Below are 24,500 nucleotides of genomic sequence, written 5' to 3'. Positions count from 1 at the left end.
TAATCAAAAAAGTATTAAAACCTGGATAAAGACGATAAATTGAAACCTAAGCCATTCAAAGATAGCATATATCTGAGTGAGTTGAAAAAACAACAACAAACAGCAAGTCATTCAGCCAACAGAGCTTTTCATCATGGCAACCTCGAATGCTGCTGTGATAGGAAAAAAATATGACCACATTCTGTGAATCACAGACTCAAAGCTTTGTCCTTTGCATCCATCTCCCTTCCCCTCCCTAAAATGCGTCGCAATTGTTACGTTGTGGTTTTATCTAAATGTAAAGACCACTACATAAAAATTCTTTTTTCAGGCCACCAAAACTGCATGAGTTGAAGATTTTAGTGGGCCATATAGGCCACCAAAGAAAAAAAAAAGTTTTCAAGCGTTGTGCTGTGGAATGAGGAATTTTCACTAAGTATATCATGTGTTATCTCAAGACTAAATTGTATAAATGTCTCTGAAAATCCTGCATACTAGTGCATCTTATGATCAGCTGTATCCACACACTCCTTTGCATCCCGATTACGACTCAATGCAGTACTTGAAGAGAAACTATCTTACTCATACAAACTCTAATACTGTAAAACATGAAATATTCGCGGCATGATTGAAATTTTCGCGAATTGGAGCCGAAAGCCTTTTTCGTGGCATGAAATTTTCGCGAATTGCTACTGGCATTCAATGCATGTAGTGTAGACAAAAGCTTTCGCGTGCATTCTAATTTCGCGAATTTTGGCGCTCGCGAAATTCGCGAAATTAAAATGCACGCGAAAATTTCTCGTTTTACAGTAATACATATATTTTCAGATGTTTAAAACAGATCAAGGAATCTGGGTTACCTTTTCATTAAGAAAGAATGACCAACTGAAGAAAATATGACAATGCAATGGTGACACTAAACAGCAGTAAGAGCGTGGATGAAACCAAGGAGGTATACCTCCTTGATGAAACTACTTTGAAATACAGTGTATTCATCGTCATCTCTCACAAGTATGGCCATGTATTCTCTGTCAATGAAATACATGTACTTTTTCAAAACAAGGAAAAGTAGAAATTACGCGGTGCGTAATATATGTCCCCGCCGGAAGTAGCATTTAGTAGCAAAATGTACAATATAGGTAAAAAGATCAAGGTCAAAGGTCAAAGAAGTCAGAGGTCAAAATTTTATGTAGAAGTTTTGAAGCCCTCACCTAGTGCCATCACTTAAAGCAAACGGAATCGAAATCGGGTTAGAAATGGCGAAGGAGTAGCATTTTGTAGCGAAATGTACAATATAGGTCAAAAATCAAGGTCAAAGGTCAAAGAAGTCAAAGGTCAAAATTTTGTGTAGAAGTTTTGAAGCCCTCACCTAGTGCCATCATATAAAGCAAACAGAATCAAAATCGGGTTAGAAATGGCGAAGGAGTAGCATTTTGAAGCAAAATGTACAATATAGGTCAAAGGTCAAGGTCAAAGGTCACAACTGAAATTCTGTATAGAAGTTTCAAAGCTCCCATGTAGTGCTATCATATAAAGCAAACAGAATCAAAATCGGGTTAGAAATGGCGAAGGAGTAGCATTTTGAACATTTTGATCACACACGGACGCACGGACGGACAGACGGACAGACGGACACACAGACACATACTGTACGGAGCCCGTTTCATAGTCCCCTGCTCGAATTCGTTCGGCGGGGACAATAAAGCAGAAACATGGACAAACACATTGCAATCTACATGTACTATCAAACACTGACAATGGGGGAGGGATATATACACATGAGGTCGTTACTGAGATACCTAGATTTTAGAAAGTCTCGTGTTATCACAAAAAGTTAGGCTGTGATTTAAACTTGAAATATTGTCCCCGACCATGATTCCAGGCATCATTGAGAGACTAGTTTCAGCAAAAATAAAGCAGAAACGTGGACAACCACATTGCAATCTACTATTAAACCCAGACATGGGTGTGAGGAACATTGCAGAGAATGACTAAGTAATTTGAATTACCTACAAGCTAGTATTGTGCAACAGTGCTGAAATCCTGCGATTACACAATGTGTTCCTTTTTCAACAGGATCACTGCACTGTGACCTCAGAGAGGAAAACTGTTCAGACAGCTAGTTTGCCAAGTGGCCAGTTCCCTACTGAATCACTTGGGATGTATGAATGCAGGCCTGAAGGATTTTCACTCAGACCAAGGAAAGGGAACAAACATAAACAAAGGTCTGGTAGTATACACACATTTGTGCATTAGAGCTGCAGTAGAAACATGTCTTTCATTCTAAATGCATGCACATGCATGCACAATCTTGAGGGTTTTTCTACATTGTATTTCCAATCACTTTTAGTACCTTCATAACACTATTGTGCAACAATGGCACCAACAACACTCAATGTAGTATGTCCATGTGGTGTATTCAGTACAATGTACCAATCTATTTTGAAAGAAGGCAGGAATTTGTGCATGCAAAAGCCACTCTTTTTCATTTTTGAAGGACAGGGTCAAATGATACACATGGTGAATACATCCCATTGGCAACCAGTTTGAAATACAATTCATTAAATGTATCACATCCCATGCTGATACCTTCAACCAATCAAATAAGTAGTCACTGGTCATTTGATGAATAATTATGCCCCGGTCCCATCAAGAGGACAATGTCAGCATACAGTTTTCACAAATAAAAACTAATGTCAGGATATCACCACATGCCAAGAGCAGTCCGGGAAACCCGCTTCATCTCACACCTAGCGGCCTGATCCGACAGTCGGATCAGGCCGCTAGGTGCGGCAGTCTTGCATTGTGCGAACACGCTGGTGCCCGTGTTTTGATGGGCGCTCTGAATCGGTTGATTAAAACTCGGTTTTCGAAAAAAAAAAAACCAGACAGGATTTTTTCTTCTTTTCATCATGGATAGTGGACATGTGTGTGTAACAAAAAAATCCCCGTGCAAAGTTGCGACAATTTATACGTCACATGTGAGATGAATAAGAAGTGAATAGGGGGCCTCATGAGGCGTTCCCCCCGGGCCTCATGAGGCGTGGGGGCGGTCCTCATGAGGCGGGGCAGTCCTCGTACGCGGGAGCGGTCCTCATGAGCCGGTTTCCCGGACTGAGAGGAAGCCAACTCACACTCCCGCTGGGGCGACGGATTTTCATCACTCTCAAAAGACATTCCTAATTTACCTTTTTCCTCCATAAAAACACAAATAGACCGTCTAATTGTAATTCAAATTATACATTTTACCATATGTAACAGGTGACAAAACCATTTTTAATGCGAGAATGTTTTTGATTTCGAATGGATTCCAGGTGACAGATTAACAAAGTTTTTCAAATCCCATGATGCACAATGCATCCTACATTGAAGTGTGTGTATAAGTTTCCAACGCACGCGCTAATACGTGGCGCGCTAAGCAGCGAACTAATTCAGTGCCTATCGTTAGTTCTCCTGGTCCGTGCAAGTGGCGACTATACGGTAGAGTACGTTAGAACTTCTAACTCAGTTTGGGAAACCCACTCACAAGGGGGGCCCCTCCATATAAGTAACCCGTCCCCCTTATAAGTAACCCCCGGGGCACCCCTTATAAGGAGTCTCCACGCTTTTTTGCAATGCAACGCGAAAATGAAAGGACTGCAGCAATTCGCTTGATTATGTCCATAAAGCTTCACAAGTTTCCTAGTTACTCACAAAATTTGAGCAAAATCGGTTCGAGGCATCATATCTAAAATCATGGATTTAAATGTGATGTCAAACGACCCATGCGAATGCTGAAATGCGAGCGATTACTGGCGTGAGTGTCGCCAGGCGCGGCGGAGCGGCAATGCTTGAGTGCAGACGTGGCGACTGAGTACGGAGACGTTCGTACTCAGTCGCCACGTCTGCACTCAAGCATTGCCGCACCGCCGCGCCTGGCGACACTCACGCCAGTAATCGCTCGCATTTCAGCATTCGCATGGGTCGTTTGACATCGCATTTAAATCCATGATTTTAGATATGATGCCTCGAACCGATTTTGCTCAAATTTTGTGAGTAACTAGGAAACTTGTGAAGCTTTATGGACATAATCAAGCGAATTGCCGCAGTCCTTTCATTTTCGCGTTGCATTGCAAAAAAGCGTGGAGACTCCTTATAAGGGGTGCCCCGGGGGTTACTTATAAGGGGGACGGCAGGGTTCGAAATTGGCGATGGTCCGCTGGCCATTGGCCACCCAAAATCACGTCGGACTAGCTAAAAATCATAAAATTCTGAAGTTACTAGTCCGTCTGGCTAGCCAAAATATTGCTTCAGTGTCAAGATTGATTCTAAGTAGGCCTAGTCCGCCTGGCTAGTTAAAAAAAAAGTTATGAACGACCCCTGGACGGGGTTACTTATAAGGGGGACGGGTTACTTATAAGGAGGGGCCCCCCTTGTGAGTGGGTTTCCCGAACTGAACTGTTAAGTAGAGGACTAGACTAATGTTAGAGGTTCTAATTTCAGTTGAAAAAATATTGCAGAAAACATGAATTCGGTAAGTCAAAGTGACTGAATTCTAACGTTAGTGGTAAGGTTAGGTTTACCAGTGCTCATACAGGGGAGCAGGCCTCGTGAGCGGGTTTTCCACACTGAACTAGGTACCTAGTTGGATGTTGAAAAAAAGAATGCACCGCATAAAAAAGAAAAGATCCCTAACAACTGCGGAAATTTGGATGGGAATGTTAACACGCCATGCCTTTCGACTTATGAACCCCCCCCCCCCCCCCCTTGGTGTGATCGTTGCCCTCTTTTTTAGCAGTGTGTCATAACTTTCACTGAAATTGAAGGACAAACATATCCCGCGTAAATTTACAGTGTAAACTCACATTGGAAGTTTGCAGCCCTGTAAAAAGTCTTTAACGTTAAAGATACCGCCTATAAATAGCCGGGGTACCCAACAAATTTACACAGCCTTGTTCTTGTCACAGTATCTACTAAACATTATAGGCCTAGAATCCTAGATCTAGTATGCATGCACAAAATTAATACTGACTAGCCTGATTATGACTGGTCAGTGATAATGCGCACAATTCATGATACAAACCTTATCGCAGAAGGGGCATGTTGTCTTGCTAAATATCATAACATCATTGGACCGAATGTGATCCAGCAGGACCGCCCGCAAATCTCGGGCGACAGGCGCCATGTTCTCCCGCTTGTAAACCAGGGAAAATTCGGATTCTTCTCCAACACCCAGCTACACAATCTCTGCTAAAATTAATAGTTGTCCAGTCGTAAAACTCAAAAGTAGTGAGCGATGACTCGGCGGCAATCCATTCAAGATCGAGTGTGTAGAATCTCTACCGAGAACTCGATCGCACGCACAACCTAACTACCGGTAGTACTGTACGTTGTAATTTGGCACAGAATTATTACGCAAACACGTCGGTACGGTCTCCGAGCTTTTCTCTTGCTGCAGAGACTCGGCGGCGGATCGAATACTTTATGCATGCACATCGGGGTAATTTCCATGTGATCAAGATTTACCGCGCGGCGACGAAGGGTGCGCGCGATGGGACAGTGCATGCACTGCAGCTTGTTATGTAGAGTTTTCTGGGCGGTTCAAGTACGTAAATTAGATGGATTGCACACAACATACCACGTGCAGCATGGCTGTGGTGAAACTTTAGGGAGATTTGGCCAATGACCAGAGAGCGCGCCAAACTGAAAATAAGCAACTCGGTCAAAAGTTCTGCGACTGTCACTGATGGACTTGACTCTCATGATATCTTTTGATTATCAGCTCAGAGATGTTCGATCTTATGTTACAATTGATGCTGAAAAAAAAAAGAAGCCGCTGAAAACTGTTATATCCATTAATAGAGAGCTAGTGGAGTGCAATAGTCATACAGCGAGGATCAATCTCAAAAGCCCCTCTATTACACTCGCAAAAAAAAGAAAGTACAAAATTGTAAACACTTTTTCAAGTTTATATTTCTCATAGAATATTTGGCTAAGAGTTGATCATGGCCGGCGGAACCATGGGGGCCATGGGGACTCGCCCCCCCCCCCCCCCACACACACACACCTTTTTTTTTCTCTTTTTTTTCAACTAGGAAGTACGTAAGTGGTACTAAGCAACGGCGTAGCCAGGATTTCATCTTAGGGGGGGCGGTTAGTCTGCGAGGGAGCGAAGCGACCGAGCCCGAGCGAGCGGAGCGAGCGAGGGGGGGGGGAGGGTGTGGGAGGGGGGTGTCCCCCCTCCGACGGTGAGAACTTTTTGCATTTTGATGTTGTAAATGGTGCAATTTGATGCATGCTTTTGCGCGTTTTATCGACGTGAAACAGTCCCACTTGTTTAAGGTAGCAGTTTATTTTGATGTAGATTATTATTGAACAATTTGCCTATAAAATGGTATAATTCAAATACACTTCTTGTATTAATTCTTTTCACTGAATATCATGAACGCGACTGAACCCGAGCAAGCGGAGCGAGCGAGGGGGGAGGGGAGGGTGTGTCCCCCTCCCACGGTGAGAACTTTTTGCATTTTGATGTTGCAAATGATGCAGTTTGATGCATGTTTTTGCGCGTTTTATCGACGTGAAACAGTAACATTAGTGTAAGGTAGCAGTTTATTTTGATGTAGATTATTATTGAACAATTTGCCTATACAATGGTATCATTAAAATAATCTTCTTGTATTAATTCTTTTCACTGAATATCATGAACGCGACTGAACCCGAGCGAGCGGAGCGAGCGAAGGAGGAGGGGGAGGGTGTGGGAGGGGGTGTACCTCCTCCCACGGTGAGAACTTTTTGCATTTTGATGTTGCAAATGGTGCAACTTGATGCATGTTTTTGCGTGTTTTAACGAGTTGAAACAGTCCCACTTGTTTAAGGTTGCAGTATATTTTGATGTAGATTATCATTGAACAATTTGCCTATAATATGGTATGATTTAAATACACTTCTTGTATTAATTCTTTTCACTGAATATCATGAACGCTACTGAACCCGAGCAAGCGGAGCGAGCGAAGGGAGAGGGGAGGGTGTGAGAGGGGGTGTCCCCCTCCCACGGTGAGAACTTTTAGCATTTTGATGTTGCAAATGATGCAATTTGATGCATGTTTTTGCGCGTTTTATCGACGTGAAACAGTAACATTAGTGTAAGGCAGCAGTATATTTTGATGTAGATTATCATTGAACAATTTGCCTATAATATGGTATGATTTAAATACACTTCTTGTATTAATTCTTTTCACTGAATATCATGAACGCGACTGAACCCGAGCAAGCGGAGCGAGCGAAGGGGGAGGGGGAGGGTGTGGGAGGGGGTGTCCCCCTCCCACGGTGAGAACTTTTTGCATTTTGATGTTGCAATGGTGCAATTTGATGCATGTTTTTCAAGTTTTATCGACGTGAAACAGTAACATTAGTGTAAGGCAGCAGTATATTTTGATGTAGATTATCATTGAACAATTTGCCTATAATATGGTATGATTTAAATACACTTCTTGTATTAATTCTTTTCACTGAAAATCATGAACGCGACTGAACCCGAGCAAGCGGAGCGAGCGAAGGGAGAGGGGAGGGTGTGGGAGGGGGTGTCCCCCCTCCCACGGTGAGAACTTTTTGCATTTTGATAATGCAAATGATGCAGTTTGATGCATGTTTTTGCGCGTTTTATCGACGTGAAACAGTAACATTAGTGTAAGGTAGCAGTTTATTTTGATGTAGATTATCATTGAACAATTTGCCTATAAAATGGTATCATTAAAATAATCTTCTTGTATTAATTCTTTTCACTGAATATCATGAACGCGACTGAACCCGAGCGAGCGGAGCGAGCGAAGGAGGAGGGGGAGGGTGTGGGAGGGGGTGTACCCCTTCCCACGGTGAGAACTTTTTGCATTTTGATGTTGCAAATGGTGCAACTTGATGCATGCTTTTGCGTGTTTTAACGAGTTGAAACAGTCCCACTTGTTTAAGGTTGCAGTATATTTTGATGTAGATTATCATTGAACAATTTGCCTATATTTAAATACACTTCTTGTATTAATTCTTACACTGAATATCATGAACGCTGTCTGTTCAGCAATCAAACAGAAAAAGCATGCACACGAGGTTGTAGATAGGGGCATATCCCCTCCCACACGAAGGGGATTTTGCGTTTTCAGACCTGAAATTCAGCGATCTGGTGCAAATTTTTGGTGCAATACTTTTTCATCGAAGTGTTAAAATCACGGAATTTAGCTCTTATTCCGAATGTGCACCATCTGTGTGTCAGTGTATAAAGTCTAGTGAGGTAGAGCTTAGGGGAAGGGGAATTCCGCCTCCCGCTCGCGGAGCTTTTGCGTTTTTAGAATTGAAATAAAGCGATCTGGGTATAGCCACAGTCTACTTCTATGCATGGCGGAAGGGGGGGGGGAGGAGGGGCGGGTGAGCAGGGAGAAGGCGTGGACGAGTGTTATCTCCACCTTTCCCTTCCGATGGAGCTTTTGCCTTTTTAAGGTTGAAATTGAGATATCTCGTATATGCATATTTGATGGAATCAACATTTGGGAAATCAAAAAAAAAAAAAACCTGATGGGGGAGGGGACTGAGGGAGGAAAGGGTCGATTAAAAGGGGAAATTCCCCTTATACATGAGGGAACCTTGAGTTTTTGGAAGGTATGTGATAGGTCTTGTGCACTCAGAATTATTCATATTTTTTTTGTAAATCTAAAAAGTGTACTAAGCTAGGGAAAGAGGCACAGAGGGGGAGGGTTTGGGAGGGGGATACCCCCTCCCAAGCACGAGAGATTTTGCATATTTTGAATTGAAATTCAACGATCTGGTGCACACTTTGAGTGAAATATTCAAAAAAATATCTTATTTGATGAAAGGTTGCAAAGGAGACCCGCTTCATGTGCATGCATACAGTATACACGCATTTTTTTTTCCGCCTCCCAAATCCCCGGTCCAAATCTTAGGGGGGGCGATCGCCCCCATCGCCCCCCCCTGGCTACGCCAGTGGTACTAAGTGGCACTTTCTTTTCTTTTTCTTTTTTTTTTTGCTTGTCAGCTGAAGAAACCCTGAAATGGAAGGGGAGAGATGAGCTGAGGACCTTTTTTTTTTCTTCTTCTTCTTCTTTTTTTTTTGTCCTTTTTTTTTTCTTGTTAGCTCATGACGCCCGGAAGTGCCCCCCACTTTTGAAAGCGCTCCGCCGGCCCTGTTGATGTATTGTACATCATAAGAAAGGTAATTTATCAACCTAGTAAGTCAATAAAAAGGGAAACTTTATGCATGAGCAAACACCTTCGTTTTTCTCTTCCAAGGCACAAAAGTAAAAATTGCAAAAATGAACAAGTTGTCATTCATGCATAAGTGCTCTTTCATGTAACGATAAGAACAAAAGACAAATTTAACACAATATTAAACATGACTTAAGTTGCAAAAATAAACTTATGATCTATATAATATCTTTGAAGTCCAAAAAGACCAATAAAAGCTAAAAATAATGGAGGAAAGTTGAGAATCTTCTGTCAAATCCAAATTCAAATGAAATGAGAGAAGCAATATTAACAAAAATGGTAGGAATTTGAATTTATTTCTCATATTAGGAAAATTGTAAATGATATTTGGTTCTTGAATTTATCTCATGAATTCTTAAAAATAAAGATATTCTGCTCATTTGATCATCTTTGTGCCCTCACTCCTTATGTCATTTGAAGTTTGAGTAGATAGAAAAATTCTTATTTCCCCCTTTAGTTTCCCACTAATTATGATTATGTTTGAGGTTATAAAGACATAAAAAGAACATGGGAAATGAAAACTTATTTTTGTTATTTCATTCATATCTCTCATTGTGTTAAACTGGTCTTTTGTAATCATTGTTATCTTGAAGGGCATTTGTAGATGAATAACATGTCACTTTTTGCAATTTTTACTTTTGTGCCTTGGTAGACAAAAACGAATGTGCTTATTCATGCGTAAAATTTCACCTTATATTGACCTACTAGGTTGATAGCCAATGACATTACCTTTAATATGGTATATAATACATTGATTTTCATCAAAATCTTCTATGAAAAAATATAAACTGGAAAAAGTATTTACTCTCTTTTTTTTTCTTTTTTGCTGAGTGTAGTATTTCACAACACACGCATGCAATATTATTTTCTTGAATGATGTATCTCCAATAACTATAAAAAAGAGAAGTATAAGATTTGTATGAAAACGACATATGCCATCTTTGCTGACTTTTAGTCTTAATTGAAGCTGCCTTTCCTTAATTTTCAGTTCTTTTAATTTCTTAGAACGATATATTTGTCCATTCGTTCAGGGTTCAAAACAGAAGTGTGCCAAAACAGAAGGTGTGCCATTTCATTTCAACAGTAGCAAAAGTTTATTTGCTCAATTTGCGCTGCAGTTAACTTGCTGTACGCTTTCAACTATTCAATAATAAAATTTATGTATGTAGGTGTAAATATCATATCAGGGCCAGCGCTGCATTGAAAGTGGGGGGGGGGGCAGGTTATATTTCTGGTGCCACTTCCAGATTTCATTAGCTGGCAAAAGGCAAAAAAGAATTGGACTTCAGTGCAATTTTCTGGTGTCACTTCCAGGGTTAAAATAAAAAGAAAGACTAGAAATGTCGCTATGGCGACTGCTATGCCTCCGCCCTAATGCATGATTCTCCTAATAGGTCCAGATAGTACATGTGGACAATGTGTGATTACATTTTCACAAAATTGGCAAAATATTAAAACGACAAGTTTGTCACAAATGTGTTAAATGTTCACCTTCCTTGAATAGGAGAGCATGTATTTGGGAGTTAAGGACTTTAACTTGACTTTGACCCATTCATATGTTTATGCATTGAGTTATTTTCAAGGTACGGAGAAAAAGTGCAATTTCTGTACTGAAAAGTAAATTGTTACCATTTTCATCTGGCCTTTGACCCTAAAATTCATAAAATAATCACTGTCAGGCAGAACATGCATAAATATGTAGTATGTTTCAAGATAACTTGAGCCACTTCCGAGATACACATGGAGGAAAAGCTTAGTTCAGCACTTTCACTTGCTCTTTGACCTTTTGACCTTTGAGGTAAAAACAAAAGGAAAAAAAAATCTTTCCAAAGAATCTCTATTAGGTTATGCATGCATACACCAAGTGTAAAAAAAAAAAAATCCTGCCAGCATTGCATAAACATGACGGAAATAGTAAAATTTTGAAGAGTTTCCCTTGACCTTTGACCCCTGACCTTTGACCCCATGAACCCTAAATTTTCTAGATAATCACTGCCAGTCAGTACATGTATATATACTATGTTCCATGAAGATACCTTGAACAATTTCCAAGGTACAGAGAAAAAAGGTGAAGTTTTAATATCTTTACTTGACCTTTTGACCTTTGACCTTTGACCTCATGACCCAAACTTTCACCAGAGAATCTTAATTGGGTAGTACATGGATACACTAAGTTTCAAAAAAATATCTTCAGGCATTGCATAGATATGGTGGAAATAGTGAAATTTTATGTATTTGACCTTGACCTTTTGACCTTTGACCTTGAGCATGTGCACCCAAAAGTTGATAGGCACAACTTCACCCCCTAAGACACATACATGCCAAGTTTCATTAGGATACCTCAAAAGGTTTTGATAGTTACCTGTCCACAAAATTCATTACGGACGGACGGAAGGACGGACGGACGGACGGACGGACGGACGGACGGACGGACGGACAACCCGAAAACATAATGCCTCCGGCACCACTTCGTGGCGGAGGCATGAAAAAGTGGTGGGCCCCAAGTGGTTTAACCATATGTATTCCTATGAGTTATGCACAAAAAAAGAGGGGCCCAAGGCCCCCCCCCCCCCTTCCTGGTTGCATCAGCCCCGTATCATACATACACATATTACACATTAAATTATTCAAAACAATCCACAGAAAATTGGAAATTAATAACTTAGACTTCTGATTGTCTGCTAATTCTAATAATCTATTATTGGTAAACTTGTGTACAACGTGACATTCTGGATCTGGATGATATACACTTAAAGGGAAGGTAAACCCAAAGAACAATGTGGATTGAGTGAAAGCAGCAGCATTAGTAGAACACATCAGTGAAAGTTTGAGGAAAATCGGACAATCGATGCAAAAGTTATGAATTTTTAAAGTTTTGATGTTGGAACCGCTGGATGAGGAGACTACTAGAGGTTATGACGTATGAGTGGACAACAATACCAAGAAAATATAAAGAAAATTCTGCAAAAATCCATTTTTCATGAAAATTACAAATTCCATCAACTTGATATTGACATATGTTAAGGGTAGCAATTATTCCCTCTGCTTTCTGAAAGCGGTTGGTCCATTGCTCTTTCATGATTCTAGAAAAGTGAATTTTTGTTGAATTTCCTTTATATTTTCTTTGTATTGTTGTCCACTCATACGTCATATCCTCTAGTAGTCTCCTCATCCAGCGGTTCCAACACCAAAACTTTAAAAATTCATAACTTTTGCATCGATTGTCCGATTTTCCTCAAACTTTCACTGATGTGTTCTACTAATGCTGCTGCTTTCACTCAATCCACATTGTTCTTTGGGTTTACCTTCCCTTTAAAAACTCTGACATGGAATGAATGCTATTAGTCATGTCATCAACTTCACATTTAGTGCTTGATCTATTTCACTCTCATTTTCCTCATCTGTAATTCCACTAAATTCACTCCAGACTCTGCTCATTTCATTACACATGATTCAAATAGAAGCTTGAATAAAAATGTGTCCACACATTAAAAAAAGGGAGAATAACTGAGAGTCATAAAACTCAATATTTTAGGTTCATTGCATCATGTAGGATTCTAAAAATTTGTATTATTTGTCATGGTGTGTGAACAATTTGATATTTACTGGTGACCAAATAGGGCATGATTCAAATTCAGATTTTATTTTCAAATTTATAACCAAAGTAAAGACAACAAAAAAATTTACCGTGGCGACTGGTATACCTCCTGCACATCACATGGTTCTCCCAATAGGACCAGACTATTCGTCTTGAAAATGTGAGATGACAGTTTCACGTACGTAATTGGCAAAAAAAACAAACAAACAAAACAACTGAAATGACACGTTCATCACAAGTGTGCCAAGTCCCGCGCCAAGTGCTTACTTTCCTTGAACTTGGTTTCATTTTGAAGGATGGTTAAAGTAAGATTTGATTACACTGTATTTTTACTTGAGTTTTGACCGTTGCCATTGACCCTAAGGCCCAAATTTTTCAAATGACAAATGGTACCATCCATTTTCATGACAATACATTGTGCTATTTTCAAAATATGGAAAATTGCAACATTTTCACTTGACCTTTGACCCCATGGCCAAAATGTTTCCCTGCAGAATCATTATGCAGTAATGCATGTATATAGGGTCTACCTAGTTTAGGTTTATGCACCAAGTAACCTCTAGTATGAAGAAAAAGTGTAATGTCAGCATAATGTAATAACACTTTAGCACTTCAACCTGATCTTTGACTCTTAACCTTTGATCAAATGATCCAAAAATTTCCAAGAGAATCATTGTCAGGCAGTACATGCCTATGTACAAAGTTTCATGAAAATACCTTGAACCATTTCCCAGGCACGGAGAAAGAAGTGAACTTTCAGCATTTTTGCTTCACCTTTGATCTTTGACCCCATGGACCAAGCCTTCCCTAGAGAATCTTTATCTGGTAATACACTGAGTTTCAAGAAAAAAACTTCAGGCATTGCACAGATATGGGGGAAATAATGAAATTTCAAGAATTTGACCTTAATCTTTGACCTTTGACCTTCAGCATGTACGCCCAAAAGTTGATAGATGCAACTACATCCACTTATACATACATAATATGTCAAGTTTCATTAGCATTAGCAATTGGTTTATAAGATACAGTGTACACTGTCCACAAAATTGATTATGGAAGGATGGACAGAAGGACGGATGGAAGGACAGAAGAATGAACGGACCACCTGAAAACATAGTGCCTCCATGAACACTTTCTGGCGGAGGTATAAATATGCTAGATGTAAAATCTACATGAATTGCTCGGGTTCCTATTGCATAGTAGCCAATGTCACCGAGGAGAGACTCAAAAATGCATTGCCAAGAAATGACATCAAAGACAATCGTTAATCTGTAGAGTTATTGCTTTATTCAGACAAGTATGATAGACCTTCTCTAAGGTAGCATAACACACAATGCACATTACACTGTGAAAAGGACAACTGATACGGATATACGTGTACAGCCATGTACAAACAGACCAGTAAAGGATCCCTGTGCAGTGTACATTATTGCACAACAACATACAGGAGTACACACAGTAGACTGACAAAAATACAATCCATCATTGAGAACAAAAGGGTGTTCACTCTACTGCACAGACCTTTGTTTATACTAGTGAATATCCTTCGGTAATGATGAAAGAACAGTTCAGAAGAAAAAAAAAGCAGCTACCTGTCTCTGTGTCTGGCAGAATTAAGATAGTCAAGCAAATGATCTAGCTCTAAAGGCATACGACTTATTTCACAGGAAGAGATATTTCAAAATATACATACTACACAAATATTTGTGATGTGGATGAAAGAATCGTTGAACCATTTCAGACACCCAAACAACACATGTACGACACAAAACCACAATTCACTGAGACTCGGTATTCGAAGCATCATTACCAAATAAATTGCTGAGTGATTGAGGAAATCAGTGTGTTCAATATTACTACTTCTGTCACAGCTCATGCTGGTACCCTTTTGACAGATTTGTTATGAACACACCGGACAATACAATGACAGTATTTCAAGAAGAATATTAAATTGATTATACACAGTGTAGATTGACACTACACAGTCTACAACAGGAGCAGAAGGCACAGTATTCAAATATAATATATTCATATATTAAGATCTTATATTCTGTATTCTTTATAAAAAGCAAAATACTCTATTTGGAATGTATTTCTCAAAAGTGTTTACAAATGGGGGCACTTTAGTGTCTGTTGTACACAAAAAAGGCATAAGAACATGTAGTGATCTATCCATCGAACTGTACCTAAGAAACCTAAAATATCATCTCGCATATCCATTACAGCACAAATATTCAGCAAAAGTGAGATTGAGCATACATTGAATGACTGTATTTAGACATTACCACATATAACATTTAAATGGAGTCACATCATAAAGTGTATGGATTTACATTTTTCATGTAAATTCTTATTTTCTATTTCCCATCATATGCCTATCACACACCATGGTGAAGTTGGTATATCAGAACAGAACTGATAAGTTACATAATCCACCATACATTTTCATACTATAATATGCTTTTCATACTTGTGTACAAAGATGTCAAACACGATGGTTAACTCTACTTTTCTTTGTAATTTTGAACGAGTGCATTTAATAAGATGCCTGGAATTCTTGGCATCTGGTTGCAATTGAATAAACATTTTTCAGAGAAATATGATATGATATTCATGTGCTGAAGAATGACAAAATAGAGGAATGATGCAGTGCCATTACTTCACAAGCTACACCACAAAGCCATACACCCACATTCTTAAATTTCTGATAATTTCTCTTGGAATATAGTAACATTCATAAAAGAAATGAAATGCCATTCTTTAGCCATTTTTTCACTGTCTTTTAATGCAAAAAAAACAAGGAAAAGTAGAAATTACGCGGTGCGTAATATATGTCCCCGCCGGAAGTAGCATTTTGTAGCAAAATGTGCAATATAGGTAAAAAATCAAGGTCAAAGGTCAAAGAAGTCAAAGGTCAAAATTCTGTGTAAAAGTTTTGAAGCCCTCACCTAGTGCCATCACATAAAGCAAACGGAATCGAAATCGGGTTAGAAATGGCGAAGGAGTAGCATTTTATAGCCAATGTACAATACAGGTCAAAAATCAAGGTCAAAGGTCAAAGAAGGCAAAGGTCAAAATTCTGTGTAAAGTTTTGAAGCCTCACCTAGTGCCATCACATAAAGCAAACGGAATCGAAATCGGGTTAGAAATGGCGAAGGAGTAGCATTTTGTAGCCAATGTACAATACAGGTCAAAAATCAAGGTCAAAGGTCAAAGAAGGCAAAGGTCAAAATTCTGTGTAGAAGTTTTGAAGCCCTCACCTAGTGCCATCACATAAAGCAAACGGAATCGAAATCGGGTTAGAAATGGCGAAGGAGTAGCATTTTGTAGCAAAATGTACAATATAGGTCAAAAATCAAGGTCAAAGAAGGCAAAGGTCAAAATTCTGTGTAGCAGTTTTGAAGCCCTCACCTAGTGCCATCACATAAAGCAAACGGAATCGAAATCGGGTTAGAAATGGCGAAGGAGTAGCATTTTGTAGCAAAATGTACAATATAGGTCAAAAATCAAGGTCAAAGGTCAAAGAAGGCAAAGGTCAAAATTCTGTGTAGAAGTTTTGAAGCCCTCACCTAGTGCCATCACATAAAGCAAACGGAATCGAAAACGGGTTAGAAATGGCGAAGGAGTAGCATTTTGTAGCAAAATGTACGATATAGGTCAAAAATCAAGGTCAAAGGTCAAAGAAGGCAAAGGTCAAAATTCTGTGTAGAAGTTTTGAAGCCCTCACCTAGTGCCATCATATAAAGCAAACGGAATCGAAATCGGGTTAGAAATGGCGAAGGAGTAGCATTTTGTAGCAAAATGTACAATATAGGTCAAAGGTCAAGGTCAAAGGTCACGACTGAAATTCTGTGTAGAAGTTTCAAAGCTCCCATGTAGTGCTATCATATAAAGCAAACAGAATCAAAATTGGCTCATAAATGACAGAGAAGTAGCAAATTGAAGATTTTGATCACACACGGACGCACACACGGACACACGGACGGACGGAGGGACGGACACACACACGTACGGAGCCTGTTTCATAGTCCCCTGCTCGAACTCGTTCGGCGGGGACAAAAAAGTGAGACTACCACGACATTGATTAAATTTAATCATGTTTCTCCCAGGAAAGTGACAATAGCTTCAAATTTCATTACAGGTAAGCCATTTCCTTCTTCAACCAGCTGTAATATAATCAATATATGAAGTCTTTCACAAGCATATATCAATACCATTAAGAAAAAACAAAAAACAAGTCTGTTGGGAGTTGACAATTTCACAAACAAGAAAAAATAATCAAGTGACAAAAATGCCATTTTTTTTTTCTGTTTTTCTTTCTTTTTGAGCCTGAATCTCTCTTGCCCTGTGATATAATTATTTATATTATTTACTGATGCAGAGTTATCAAAATGAGCAATACCTTGGCTTTTAATAGTTTGGAAGGACGGACAGACATTCAAGAGAGGAAGGGGAGTCTGACATTGTACTCTTTTCATATTCATCTCTCCTTGATTGCTTGTTTTTGCCCTATGCACTCATTGTTAAGTACTACACATTATACAAAACAATCTGCCACTTATTTTTGGAGTTTTTAGTTTCTAAATATAAATACAGCTTAATATACCAAATGTAAGAAAGAATTTATTGCAGAAGCAGCTATCCTCAGTGATATAAAAAATGGTTTCTTGATATTTGAAAACTGATTAAACCCCACTTCTTCTTGTTTTTGTTTTTCCATTGGAGAGCATAATTCAGGAGACTCACTACCAGACAGCTTAACCATTCCCTTGCCAATGGAAGAAGCATTAATGACCATACACTAATGGTTATCACACATTGGACACTCACAGGGTTAGGACTGACAACTTCACCACATTTCTGACAGTTTAACAGTTTCCTATTTGATGCTCTACTAGACATAAATATCTGATTTGACATTGGAACAACAGAGTTGGGTAAAGTACAACAATGTTCAACAAATACGACAGAACATAATATATCAAGCACATCACAAACTTTGAGGCAACATTCTGAAAGACAATGAAGTTATTGCATTAGACGAAAAACTGAGAAGAACATAGACAGAAGAGAGCAGGCTGACTGGAAAACAAAAACAAAAGCAAAAACAACAATGAGGAATTGCTTGGAATGTGTATTCCTGAAATCAGCATTTGAATTGTACACTAATCATGTCCAAGCAAATCATTTTTAGTCCCCAGTAAATATGATGCAATTCTACACTCACACTAAAGCAAATTGTTTTCAGTTTTTGGTAGCTATGATGTCATTTTATCTTCTTAGTTCCTAAAATCACACTGACATGCTGCCATTTAGGACAGGTACACACTAAAAGTAACATTTTATTTTTGGAATATCTTGATAAAAATGGCACCATGAAGTTAGTACATATTAGCATTCACAAGATTTAATGATTGTGTTTTCAGCATAGGTAAGAATCATGGATATATGTACACATACATATATACAAATGAATCAATTTGGTAAGAGCCTCTTTTTTTATATAAAGGTATGCTGCAAGCATACAAACACTGTAAAAAAATCACGCAAAAGTTAAAACAAATATCATAACATGAAATTTTCACAGCAAACTTCAAGAAAAGAATTACATAAAACAAATATACAAAATCAGACAGACAAAACAAAGCAGAAAAAAAAATGTCTGGCTCTTATCATAAGATCCTCTTCATGCTGTATATTTGTTCTGCATGCCTACACTTGAGAGTTAGATTCTGCTATGAAATATATCACATTGCAAGACAAAATTTGCATAAAAATTCTGTTATGTACATCTTATTTGCAGCAATGCACACACTGCACTCGGAAAGACTGTTACCCACAACAGACAAGAACACTCAACGGGACAGAAAAGCGCTTGATTTTTCAAGCCCCACCACCTGGCAAATTTTAGAGTTCTTTCTAGGAGCAAGAGTGAGTGACAATATTATCCTGAGAGTGTCATTGGCGACATAGTAAATGCGAGGATCACATATACATGCCAAGAGTTAGAAAGAATTCCCTTGATATCTTTGAATATTTCAAAATAGCCATAGGCTCTCTTCTATATAAAATCTTTATGAATTTCAGCTGCATGACAATGTTTTGTGCTGTTTTTATCTTTTCTTGATGTAAGCTTCTGTAAAAATTGAACAACCTTTCAGGCAGTTTGTAGGCACAGTTCCCAGGCACCGTTTCTCAGACATGCTAAAAACTTGAAGCAGCATTTCATAACTGAAATCTGAATGTATTCACAGAGTTAGGTAATTGTTCTATTTCTTGAATTTGTACAGTGTTTATCTGACAGTTTAAAAAGTATCTAAAACTTTTTTTTTCTTTATCAATTTTCACACAAAGCTGCATTTTATATCTACAACTGCAATTGGCCTGCAGAACAGCTTGTATGTCATCCCCACTGATTGGACTAAGCTCCTTTATCAACGAAACACTAATCATAGTTGTCCACAATCTAATAACAACCTGATACCACACTTAATTAATCATTCTGGCATGAACAGTCTTATCTATTGTACAACTTGGTCAATTGGGTAGTTTTGAAGAGATTCCAAAAACAATTTTCTTTTCTGTCAATTCAAAAAAAAAAAAAAAAACTTACATGCACGTGAGAATTAATTGGCAAAAATGATGTTCCGTTTCATTTTACTTGACAATTGAAGTTGTTCACAGATTAATCAGCACCACCACTGTAAAATTGTTGCATAGCAGGTTTTCAGAAGACATCTATATTTCCAGGCTTATATCAGCTGAATGTGTCCCTCATTTCACAAGACAAATTGAAATGCTTTGTAGCTCTGGTTGAGTAAATGTAGCAAATTGCCAATATCACACTGTACTCTACAAAACTGCTCATTGAAATTGTCACAGACAGCTTCCAAACCACAAATTATGATGCAGTGAGCATTGGAAAGTCATGCCTATGCACAACAGGAAAAAGGGAAAGCGCGATAAATATATTGTGATGTGTTCAATTCTACAGATTTCATCGGTAGAAAGAGCCCATCGCACCTCAATATTTGGGTAGTCATAATGATCAAATATGGCATGACATACACCAGATGTCTCCTACAAAGTTAATCTCCTACTTTCCGTTTGTATTCGTTTCAGGCAGCTGATGTCTGTTCGGTCTCTGCTGATGCCTGCGAGGAGGGTAGATATCTCGCTGATCTTTGGGGTAGCGCCCTTTGCCGTGATACCAGGCAGCACTGTTGATGCTCATGTCTACACTCTTCGGCCTGGGAGCAGGTTCGTCTCTAAGGAGGTCAGTGATCTTGCTCTTAGGACCATTAACGTTACCTTCAAATGGGGAGGGCTCACTGCCGCTGTGCGAGGCAACCGATACATCACTGATAGCAGTCTTTGACCCGCTAACTGCTGAGTATGAGCGCCTGCTGCTCGCTGCTTCTTGGCCACGATTCCTCTCCCCTATCTTCTCTCCCTCTGACGATGCATCATCGTTCATTTCGCTGCTCCCCAGCACTGTGTGGCCCTCCGCAAATGAGACGCTGTCATCTTTTCCCTCGCTGCGACCGTCGTGGAGATACTTCGCACGGAGGGTGGGACCCTTGCCAGAGGAGGAGGAGGTGGAGGATGTGGAGGAGGCTGAGCTGGAGTTTGCTGGTACCTTGTTCTGCCTGCCATGATTTCCTGGAACTAACTCCTGCTCTCCTGAGAACTTGATGGCTGGAAAGCTCTGTGCTCTGTCTCTTACTACAGCATTCCGGTCCGAGTGTCCACTTCTGCCATACTGAAAGCTACTGCGAGGACCACCCTGATGGCCGCTGCCCCGTCGGGGGGACTGACTCCGATCCTCACTCTGCCAGGCCCGTGGGCTCTTGCGGCCACCATGTCCAGAGCCCCCTCGGCTCGGCGAACGACTCGGGGAGCGGCTGGGACTCCTCTGTCCGACTTTCAGGAGATCCTGCTCTCGGAAGCTGAGGCTACTGCGAGGATTCTGCTTGGAGCGCTTGTCTGGAGGCTTGACCGGGGCGCGATCATAGTCACCCCTGTTGAGTTCTTTTCGCAAGCTCTTCACAGCATTCCGTATGCAGTAGGTCAGCTTGTGGTGAGCACCAAACTTGGTTGTGCGAATGTCAAGGGCTCGGCTCATCACAGCCAGAGCCTCCTTCTTGGACTGGAAACTGCCATCCTCTCTCAGAAGTTTGCCTTCATCAATTAAGAGAGCAAGTAAAACATTGTCAAATCACCTGAAATTATCAAGGAGTTTCATTGTGCATATTATTCAGTGCCACAAAAAAAAATGACATTTTGCTATTCAAAAAAATATCCAGTATTCCAACTACATACATGGCATGTCTTCAAGAACTACTGTAAATTAATCTGATCTCTGCAGAAAATCTGAGATGTCTTGCATTCTGGGTGTGGAGGCATGTCACTAACAAGTCATATATAATCCTAGGAGTTATGCTTAAAACAGCAACAACCATTATTTGGGCAAGGGTGCTATAACTCTCAATTTGGAATTGTACACATTGCTGATTAGAGAATATGTAGTTTACAAGATTGTTCTTAACTTTAACCAAAAAGCAGTACATGTCAGTTACAATCTTCGGTTGTTGCAAGTTAATTGGTGAGAAAGTTCATACCATTCTGCATCTTTAAAAGAACTAATCTATCAAATCAGCTATGATGGAAAGCGCAAAACATTCATATGAAAAATGATGTGTAGACACTCGTTCTAATGTCTCAGCAAACAACAAATTTTCAATTTTTGATAATGTGTGCCAGCACCATAAAGCAAGCTTTTAAAATATGAACATTTGTGGAGATTTCCTTAGAGTAAGAGGAACAGCTGTCATTATTCCTGCCTACCCAGATGATACAGTGTCGTGGCAACCAGCAAGTGGTCATCACCGAAGGCGTCCTCTCTGATCTTTAGTGCCCTCCTGTAATATGACTCTGCTCTCAGTCTGTCATAGCTGCATTGGTAGACATAAGGTGTTGAACTCTTAATGCAGTAGTTTTATTTCCGCTTGCCAAACACTCACATGACAGCAATTGCAATATGTCGGTCTGCAAGTAATCTTCTCGGATGTAAGTACTGCTAATCTTCTTTGTTGCACAGTAATATATATCATTTACATTGTCCAACATTCATCATGTCAGTTATCCATAATTCTACATTCAGGATACAAACCATCTCACGTTCATAGGTCTTAAAAACAAAACAAAATGCAAACACTGATATTAAAGGAATATAGGCACATCATTTAATAGCTACCTTTGCTTTCAGCAAGCAGCATTTACACCATGGTAGCACAAAATATGGTCATTTGAAAACAAGAAGGGTCCAAGTGCTGTACTGAAAACCTCCTACACCAACAGCTTTCTGCTTGGAAGTAGAAAATGGGTGTCATTTCAGTGACAGATTCTTGGTTTGAATACACACCTTTCCTCGTTATCATGTCTGCAGTACAACCCTGCAAGCTCATTGAGAACTTCTGCCACTGACGGGTGAGCAGACCCGTACCATCGCTCTCGGACCTGGAGAGCTTCCTGCAGACTGGCTTGAGCAGGGCCGTACTGTTTCATTCTCATTCTGTGGGAGACAAGACAATTTACCGTTAGCATCCATCCAATCACCATCCATTCATTACCCATTCACTATTCATCCATCCTTCTATCTACTATTCATCCATCCATCCACTATTCATCAATCAACTATTCATGCATGCATCCATTCTATCATTCATCCATCCATTAATCCTTTCATTATCTATCTATCCATCCATCCTTTCAATCATCAATCATCTATCCATCCATCCATCCATCCATCCATCAAGGGACATCTGTCTTTCAGGGATGAGAAGTACTGTTAAAAAGATGAAAGTTTGTGTGCATTTTAAATTCAAGAATTTTGCGAGAGCCAAGACACGCAAGATTAAAATGTGTGTGAAAGTTCTTGTCTACACTATTGCACTGAATGCAGGTAACAAATTTTCACAAAAACTTTGTGTTGGAAAAAAGGCCATCAGCTCCAATTTGTAAAAATTTCATACTGCTAAGATATCTTGCTTTACAGTGACCATTTCCATCATGCATACAAATTATCTACAGTGAAGCTCTCTACATCGCTGCAGTACAACTAAAAGGCAATAGCATATGAGCATGACTTCGGGAAACTCTTATGTTTGAACAATTTGTGAACTTGACTCCCAGATTTGACAGAGGATCATTGTTCTCTACCCTAGGAGCAGTACAGGAATGATCACTTGCTCAGCTGCAAATGTGATATGAATCACTACTGGAGCAAAAGATCAATTCTTAATGGATGACTTATCTCAACATGACACTGAATGATTAAACTCAAACTTGAACCAACAAAAAAATTGATAAATAAATCTTTGGATATAAACTGCTCCTACTGGAAATGGAAAAAGCGTCTTTATCAATGACAGGGCCTGACGATGAAAATCTACATTGTAACATGAAAGTAACTTAAGAAGCCTAGTTTTGTCAACTTTGCAGTCTCTAAGGCTTAAAGGGATGGTATAGTAGTGGTTGAGATGAGGATTCAGCTTTGAACCTTTTGAGAGGTACTTAAACAGAAACCACTACATAAAATGCAAAAAGAGCATAAACTTCTAGGAGGAATTCAAATCTTATTTGATGAAAATGGGTTTTGAAATGGCTGAGATATCCAAAAAACAAAGTAAAACAAAGAAATCCTAATAAAAGGTGGGTCCCACCTTTTATCATGATTGCTTTGTTTTGGATATCCCAGCCATTAACCAATTTTCATCAAATACACTTTGAATTCCTCTTAGAATGTTATGCTCTTCCATATTTCATTAGAGGTTTCTCATTATCTCAAAAGAAATCATCATCAAACTAGAGAAGCACTCTGAGAGCGCAGACCTCCGCCAAGCTGCAGCTCATTTCCACCACTGATCTTGTTCTTCCACAGAGATTTCCACCCATATGTACTTATATAGCATTGTGTGCTGAAAACCGCCCGATCTCCCAATATAGAAGCCTTTGTTACGTCATAAACCCTCAGCTGCACGGCACGCCTCGCCCTAGCAGAAACTAGAGCACGCACTTTAGTGCGCACATGCAAACCTAAAATACGCGAAGCCTGAGCTCCCAAGTTCATTGACCTTACCTGCCAAATTACCAAAAATCCTTCATAAATTCCCCCAAAATTCTCGGATCACTACCAAAAGTTAATCGTTTGTTACTTGTGTCATTCTCAACCTTTCCTGCAAGATTCATCCCAGTCCGTTAACTATTTTGTTAGTTATTTTGCACACGGACAAACTAACTAACGAACACACAAACACACAAACCAACAGTAACAAAAACATAACCTTCTCCCTTGGCAGAGGTAATAAGAAGCCTAGTTTTGTCAACTTTGCCGTCTCTATGGTATAGTATCGGTTGAGATGAGGATTCTGCTTTGAACTTTTTGAGAGGCACTTTGATAGAAACCACTACATAAAATGCAAAAAGAGCATAAAATTCTAGGAGGAATTCAAATTTTATTTGATGAAAATGGGTTTTGAAATGGCTGAGATATCCAAAAACAGAGTAAAACAAAGGAATCCTAATAAAAGGTGGGTCCCACCTTTTATCATGATTGCTTTGTTTTGGATATCCCAGCCATTAACCAATTTTCATCAAATACACTTTGAAT

At 39.5% G+C, this 24,500-nt stretch overlaps 2 protein-coding genes across 2 annotated transcripts in view; both read right to left on the bottom strand.

Annotated features, from left to right (window-relative positions):
- The window catches only part of LOC139710697 (thioredoxin reductase 1, cytoplasmic-like), a 54,853-nt gene extending 49,524 nt beyond the window's left edge, over positions 1-5,329 (bottom strand). Inside the window, exon 1 of the mRNA XM_071622616.1 lies at positions 5,042-5,329. Coding sequence (XP_071478717.1) covers positions 5,042-5,143 — 102 coding nt within the window. The 5' untranslated portion in view covers positions 5,144-5,329. The remainder of the gene's footprint in view (positions 1-5,041) is intronic.
- Positions 5,330-18,501: 13,172 nt separating this feature from the next.
- Positions 18,502-24,500, bottom strand: part of LOC139710701 (uncharacterized) — a 31,086-nt gene continuing 25,087 nt past the window's right edge. Inside the window, exons 14-16 of the mRNA XM_071622621.1 lie at positions 22,254-22,403; positions 21,677-21,783; positions 18,502-21,010 (exon numbers count right to left, since the gene is read on the bottom strand). Of these exons, the coding sequence (XP_071478722.1) occupies positions 19,926-21,010; positions 21,677-21,783; positions 22,254-22,403 (1,342 nt within the window). The 3' untranslated portion in view covers positions 18,502-19,925. The remainder of the gene's footprint in view (positions 21,011-21,676; positions 21,784-22,253; positions 22,404-24,500) is intronic.

The sequence above is a fragment of the Diadema antillarum genome, unplaced genomic scaffold (assembly GCF_040938485.1).
Source record: "Diadema antillarum isolate AM-2024a unplaced genomic scaffold, OU_Dant_1.0 seq00001554_RagTag, whole genome shotgun sequence".
Taxonomy (NCBI): Eukaryota; Metazoa; Echinodermata; class Echinoidea; order Diadematoida; family Diadematidae; genus Diadema; species Diadema antillarum.
The sequence above is the reverse complement of the archived record's forward strand: the minus strand, read 5'-3'. Positions and strand labels throughout refer to the sequence as shown.